General features: G+C 37.0%; 1 protein-coding gene across 7 annotated transcripts in view; it reads right to left on the bottom strand.

Moving 5' to 3' along the window:
• Positions 1–285: 285 nt before the first annotated feature.
• LOC131061314 (glutamate receptor 3.3) overlaps positions 286–7,364 on the bottom strand; it is a 74,918-nt gene continuing 67,839 nt past the window's right edge. For 6 of the 7 annotated variants that reach the window (XM_057994933.2, XM_057994932.2, XM_057994936.2 and 3 more), the window contains 5 exons: positions 2,817–4,159; positions 2,356–2,657; positions 1,920–1,951; positions 1,262–1,668; positions 286–1,165 (listed from right to left, as the gene is read on the bottom strand). In XM_057994933.2, coding sequence (XP_057850916.2) covers positions 656–1,165; positions 1,262–1,668; positions 1,920–1,951; positions 2,356–2,657; positions 2,817–4,159 — 2,594 coding nt within the window. In that variant the 3' untranslated portion in view covers positions 286–655. The remainder of the gene's footprint in view (positions 1,166–1,261; positions 1,669–1,919; positions 1,952–2,355; positions 2,658–2,816; positions 4,160–7,364) is intronic. The other variant, XM_057994937.2, reaches the window with a different exon arrangement.

The raw sequence follows: 7,364 nt of genomic DNA, 5'->3' as shown, positions 1-7,364 counted from the left end.
GTATATATAAGCAGCTCCCCTACCTCTGCTAATAAGCATACACTGTCCTGTAAGCTTCCTTCTTTGGAAAGTGCTCCATATAAAGGAAATGTATATGAAGGAGCTCTTCAAAAATGAAGCATAGCTGAAAATGACAATCTGTTTCTTTCCAATAATTGGAATGTAGTAAAAAAAAGCCCGATGAATTTGTATACCAGCAGTACATACAGAATCTGAAATAATGATAGAACGAAACAAAAAACAAACACACAGTACACAATATTATACCAGGGAAAACCCTTACAGTGAAAAAACCTAGCATAGTAACCCTGTTTATTATTGCAAAAAAATCAACACAATACAATAATAAAACTCTTTTTCAACTCTTGCTCATGTGGAAATATTAAATGGCACTTCAAAAAGAAGTTTTACAATTTACATGAATCCTTTAAAACCATGTGCAAAAATAGCAAACCTAATAAAGCACCCCACCCCATCCCTGCCCACTTCCCCCCTTCCCCTCAACAATTTTCCCATCACTGTTCCCCCATTCAACTATAGAACACAAAAAGTACACAACACATTTCCATGACAATCTGCTTCCTTCCAATAACTGTGAGCTACCATTGCATTGACAAAACTTCAGCACCAAGATAGTTGTTTTGCTATTATCAAACTAAACAGGGGAAATACCATTGGAACAATCAATAGAGAAGCCCATACCAAGGGATGCCAATTGGCTTGGAGAGCTCTGAGGCTGCCTCGATTCCAATTCTGGATCCATTTTCTTGTCTGTGTGCTTTCTTTTCAGCCTATTTTTTTTGGCAGTATCCTCCCTCTCATCAACAAAAGAGGCAAATGATCTTAGAACCTTTGCACTTCTTAGGCTCAAGGAATTTGACACATCAGGAGAATCCTCAATACATGTATTGACATGACGAGTGAATTCGCAAATCATGCGAACAAAAAATACAAACAGTGCTAAAAGACACACAATTCCCATTACTAGGAAAAGGCCCCAGAAACTTTGTAGGCCAAACTGATTTGCATGGACTGCACTTCCCTCTAGACTGCATATATCATTTTTCAACCATTTATCATGAATCCTCTGAAGTTCACCATTTTCAGAAAGGGCCAGGATTGCTGTGGACATGTCAACTGCAAGATGAGAATCCTTTGGAAAAGCCTGTTCAATATCAACACAGATCCTAGTATGTTAAATCTCATAATTCTAAAACAAATAACAAAAAAGCTTTGAATAGATCATTGTAAAGCTACTTACAAATCCCCATCCGCTTTTTGTAAATTCACGGCCCACAATTGTATATCCACAATGTGTGGATAGAAATGATTGAATATAAGGAAGTTCATCTACAACTGCAGCCACACCGCCTTTGTTTGGCCCAAGAGACAATGCTTTAGCATAATTATCCTGAGTATTTAAAGGCACTAATCTGGATTTTGCTATATTATACTCTCCTGATAGATAATCTGCAACAAAGGATCCTGTTTGATATCCTATTGGTAAATTGCTTGATGCCAAGCTCTCAATTCCTTGAATTGTTGGTGAAAGCTTCTGCACTGTGAGGATTGATGTTAAGCTTGCAGTGTAACTTGAATTAATGATTAAAACAACAAATAGCCAAATGAGCAGTACTGCACGTCCAAGGCTGCTCACGGTATTTTCCCCTGCATAAACCCCATAGGTCAAAATTTTCTACACAAAACATTTTGGATATTTGAAAGGAGTGCGGTATCCTGAAAGTGCTGTGACAGAAACCTTTACATTACTGCATATCAGATGAGTCTTTGCTGCTTATTTAAAACTTGGTAATGTTTAAATAGTTTAAGATCAATAACATGAAAGCATGAACCAAACAACTGTGTTTCCAACAGAAGTTAGAAGTCATAAAATAGATCATAGAAGGCAGAGTACTTACTATGGGAAAAGAACATCGTAGAAAATGTGAACCTGCCAAAAAAGATGTTTGTTAAGACATTTTATCTTTGCACGTCTTAAAACACAGTTCTCAAAGGCAACTATAGAATTATCATGTATTCTGTTGTTAAAACAAATCATGATATAAAATTTGAATTTGTAGATTTTCTTGATATTCTCAGATATGTCTATTCTCAAGGATTTTTCTCTCCTTGGTTAATCCTTGAGAGGCTTAAAAAGTCTAATATTTCAAAGACATATTTCTTGAATCAATTCAATAGCCACAAAATTAATTGCGTATTTAAAATGATACAAACACACCAAATTGTAATCAACCACCTGAGGATTCTAACTTTACTTAAAGTTCAAACTGAAATGAGTAATATGTGAGTACTTCACATAAAAATCAATTGCACACTAAAAGGAAAGGAAATTACCAAAGAACATTCATGACTTGCTGCTTCGGATGCCCTCGAAACTCTGGGTTTAATCTATGCTCCAGAATCCACACAACAGCTCCAATAATAACAAAAAAAGCAACAGTTGTACACCACATTTCTACTGTAAATGGACGCAGGAAAGCCCATGCATTGGAATCAATACCTTTCGCAGCTACCACCACAACTAAGCCAGATTCTATATAAGGCTGTGTGAAGTCCACAATCTTCGATCGTTTTGTCACAATTGAAATATCTCCAACAGCTGCATCAAAGTTCTGCAAGGGTCCAGCTATGAATAGCTGAACTGAAGTAGTATACATATGCTACTTTCAGATTACATGACTAATTCTCCAACGCTATACAAGAATACTGGTGGGATCATCACAACGGAAATAACATTTGATAACAAAATACAGGAACAACTGTAAGAAATCATTAAATTTATAGTAGATACCAACCTTTAATGCAACCTGCTCCACGAGCTTGTCATAGCTGGGTGTAGAATTTCCTGTTCCATAAGATATAAATGTGTACGGAAGAGCATAAGAAAGCAAGTTCACTGCAGCAAGAAACACATCAATGCAAAATCCTTTTGGCGTGTGGCTATCATTTACTGTTGAAACAAACTCTTTAAAACCTATTTTTCTGGGGACACCAATCACAAGTTCCTTGCCATTGTTTGGAAATACCCAGCCCCGTGGCACAACTTTGCTTTCACCAGGCCATATGATATCATATAGTTTTGGTTTGGCATGAGATTGGTTATGGTTGACGGTAGCTAAATATTCTGGTGGGGTAACTGAGAAGCCAGTGTGATTTGACCAATAACCAATGCTGCGAAATCCCGTACCAGCTATATTAATAATCTCAAAAGTGGAGCCTATCAGATTCCTACTTTTATCTAGTTGCACGGGACCTGCAACACCATTGAAATTAGTTCCTAGTATTATCTTCCGCAACTGTGCTCCTTCTTTGAAGACCTTCAAAGCAGCTAGTTCTGACTTACTTCCACTCTTATTTGATACTGTATTCTGTTTTACAAAAGAGTAATTTCCTCCCTGATTTAGGAAGGTGTTGATAGAGTGAGCAATCATCAATATGCTATCATAAGCATACAGTCCAAACACATTCAAAGAGGTATCCGCTATGTGAGTTGTTTGTAACCTTTTCCACTTTCTTGTAAACTCATTGTGTTGTTCTGAATTTGGATTATGTCGCCGCAGACCAATCACCCCTTGAAGTGAGTTCATGTCATCTGGTGCAAGTATATTTGAATCTAAAACAGAGGATAGCCAATCTGTGACTATCCAAACATAGTCACTGCTCAACATTCCAATTTCTTTAGCTTTAGAGAAAAGATTAAGACCAGCATCTGAATTCATATGGACTACAAAAACCCGGGCCTCTACTAAAGCCAATTTTGCTAATATATTACCCATCTCACTTTGGCTGATTTCAGGAGGCATGGCTGCCTTGTTAGAAATTTTAGCTCCCAAATTTCCCAGAGCGTCTCCTAATACAGAAACTCCATTTCTGCCATAGTCATCATCTATGTACACTGCTACAACTTCTCTCCAGCCATAATAACCCACTAAAGCAGCAATTGCAGACATCTGAGAAAAATCACTGTGAGTCATCCTGATAAAATATGGGTACTCAGACGATGTAAGAGTGGGATCAGTAGCTGCAAAGGACAAAAGTGGTATTTGGAGTTCCTTTGCCAAATGTGAAACAATGTGAGCAAGCACAGATGACTGTGGACCTATTATTGCCACAACATCTTTCTTCAACAATTCCAAAGCTGCACAAAGACAGACAATTGCAACGAAAACATTAGAAAATACACTGTTCAAGTATACAAGTGCTCCAGAATACATTATCTGATGATATATCAGTGTTAAAATGAGCATCAAACTTCTATTCTGTGTTGGAAACATAAATTCTATTTCATCACAATCTCAAAGCATATGTTATGTAGACACATCTATCACATAGTGACACATATGTCTATATATATGACCTATCAAAGGATTTTTTAATCCCTAAATATAACCCAGAGAAATCTATTCAATGCTCTCCAATGTGAACAATTACAATCAGAGCCAATATCAAGAATGCTGGAATGAGGAGGAATTTTGCAGGAAGGAAGATGTTCAGGAAATTGCAGACTTGTTCTCAGAATGGTTCACTGTTCATTGGTTGTTTGAAGTGTTTGTCCATTAGCATTGCTGTTTTTTAATCTGTCTATATTTCTATTTTATGAGAGAAAGAATAATAAGGTGTTGAACTATTGTCTACACGGTTGTGTCATTCTCAATAAATTAGCTGACAACTGCTACCTGGCAAATCTGATCGATCTTACAATCTACCAGCTTTGCACTAGATGCCCAAACTATGCAATAATCTACCTCATCATCTGTGACACTTCATCTATCTCTCACAGAACTACCTAGACCCTTCTGAAGAAATATCAGTGAAACGCATTTTAATTATACAATCTTTGGGAACAATACCATACCATTTGAACAAAGCAGAATTCACAGTTTGAAAACTCCAAATAGGTATCCAATCACTTTGCAAGGAAAATTTGCAACATGCAAAAGCATATGATGTGATATTTGCAGGATCGCAATACAAGTAATGAGACACAGTTGTTGGGTCACAAAATGGCATGCAATCCAACATTCAAGAATCAAGGGTATGATTCCTCTTTTGAAAGTAGATTGGTGATGTCCCAAAGGTCTCTGTGTTTCTGGTTCTTAGCTTTGCAGGATAATTCAGGGAAGATGATGTTTTTTTGCAAGGGGCCTTGTAGGAACCTCTTCAATTTTGATTGCAGATCAAGTTAAGTTCAGTTTTAAAGGGATATTGCAAAGTCGCATGTTAGATGTACAATGAATAGCAACATATGCATAAATATTTTGCAGCAAATTACACTGTACTCTATTGTAAACCATGGATCAAAGAAATAAAGACTGAGCTTCTAAGATGGGACACTATGCTGCTAGAAGATCAAAGAATTAGTTAGCCAAGCTCCTCCTCAATCTGCAGTTGCACAATCAAGGCAAGAAATAGTGCTATCTTCGAAGTAGCATTCAATAATAGGAGCTTATAAAATAACATTCAATAATACCATCATACACCATTCACATGAAAAATATATGGGTTTAAACAACACGGACAAGATTCAACAAAAAAAATTATTGTATTAATGAAAAATAAAAGCTTGCTATATCTATAGCATAGGGAAAACCCTTGAAACAGGAGGGCTCCAATAAAATCTAGCCTACGAAGGTATAAGATTAGAGAACTAATTCTCTCTAATCTATCTGTTGTATTCCCCTATTCTAACTTCTATCCTGCTACAGAATATACACTTTTTATACCTTGAATCCCTTGTAGGAGTTGCCCTTGTTAATTGCATCACATACCAACGGAAACCTAGAGAAATAATTTTAAATCTGTGGGTCATTCTTAGCTCTTTAGTCATGAACAAGGTTCATGAGTACATCTCCTAAGCTGGCACTTTGAATCTAGCAAAGGTGAACTTGGAGAATGTAGATCCATCCTTCGAAAGTACAAACTTGGATCCCATATGTAAGAAAATTGGAACTTGATTTTTTGACTTAATATTTTGCCTACCAATCATCCATCCATGGGTTCAAGGGAATAATGTAGTGGATGATTCTCATAACTGATAGGGGGTTCTCATAACTGATAGGGGGATTCTCGAGCACCATGTCGGTTTCTCAAATGAATCATATTTCTACTATTTTAAATTTTTAAGTCTTTTGTGGACAGTTTTGGTTTTGCCATTTATTGGCTATGTCTGTTTCTGTTTTTAGTGGTGTTATTGGTGTCATGAGAAGTGTTGCAGCTTTTATTTTATGGGGGAAAAAATAAAGTTCTGTTGGGTAGGGTTGAGAAGGGGAGAATTGTAAAATTCCTTAACTAGGAACTGATTGCAAATAGAAGTATATATCCAGATTACACAGAGACGTATTATTTAACTCAGCCAGTAGATTATTGATATGCCTATGAATTTCGTTTACCAGTATAACACATACAGTCCCAATTTAACTTTCATGCTTACTGATAAACATAGCATTTATTAACAGAGAGTTAAACAGTCATCAATCAACATTCAATATCAAATGATTTAACATTTCATCGGTTCAAAGATTTCTTTCATGATGCACCTGTTAATTCGCAGTGATAGAGGGTGCCAAACTTGTCGCTGTGGTCCACCCGAAGAGTCTTCATATGTTCATTGGTAGACAAAGTAAAAGAGACATCTGCAGCCGCAAGCAATCCATCCCGAACTTCATTCCAAACTTAAACCTACGGAGTAATCAATGAAGAGCACCGGTTGTGTCACCGTCACGGTGTACTACACGTTTACAAACCCTTCCGGTTCCACTGCGTGTTGTCTACGATATCTCACGGCGGTAGGAATTAAATCCCGATATCGGGTTTCATAGCCACGGAAGACAAGTTAAATGTGCCGTCTTTCACCTGCGTCCGGAGGTCACGTCCCATCACATGCATAAGGAATGTATACAACTCTGAGTCTCACGCCATTACGGCACTCCACTGCTTATACAAACACGGCTCCACTTCCGAGCTCACGTCCAACAGACCACTCCACTGCTTATGCAAACACGGCTCCACCAATAGGTCAGTTATTAACTAACAAAAGGAGGCTTGATCCAGTCCGTGTCCTGTCACACAGGAATTCAATTCTTTTCCCCAGGCATGATCCTTCAAACTCACGCCATGATTTTATTCATTGAACGAGTTAGTTTTATGAACTACCTTAATAATTAAAGATAATTACAGAGTTTAACTTTATTCATCAACGCATTAACAATGTGTGTTAACAATATTAATTATTTATATTAATCCAAGGCTAGAATAATAATATAAAATAATTAATATTATGTCATATTTACTTTCGCAATTTTAATTATTGGGGAACATTACAATTTCCCCTACCCAATGTTGCT

This window comes from Cryptomeria japonica, chromosome 11, assembly GCF_030272615.1.
Source record: "Cryptomeria japonica chromosome 11, Sugi_1.0, whole genome shotgun sequence".
Taxonomy (NCBI): Eukaryota; Viridiplantae; Streptophyta; class Pinopsida; order Cupressales; family Cupressaceae; genus Cryptomeria; species Cryptomeria japonica.
The sequence above is the reverse complement of the archived record's forward strand: the minus strand, read 5'-3'. Positions and strand labels throughout refer to the sequence as shown.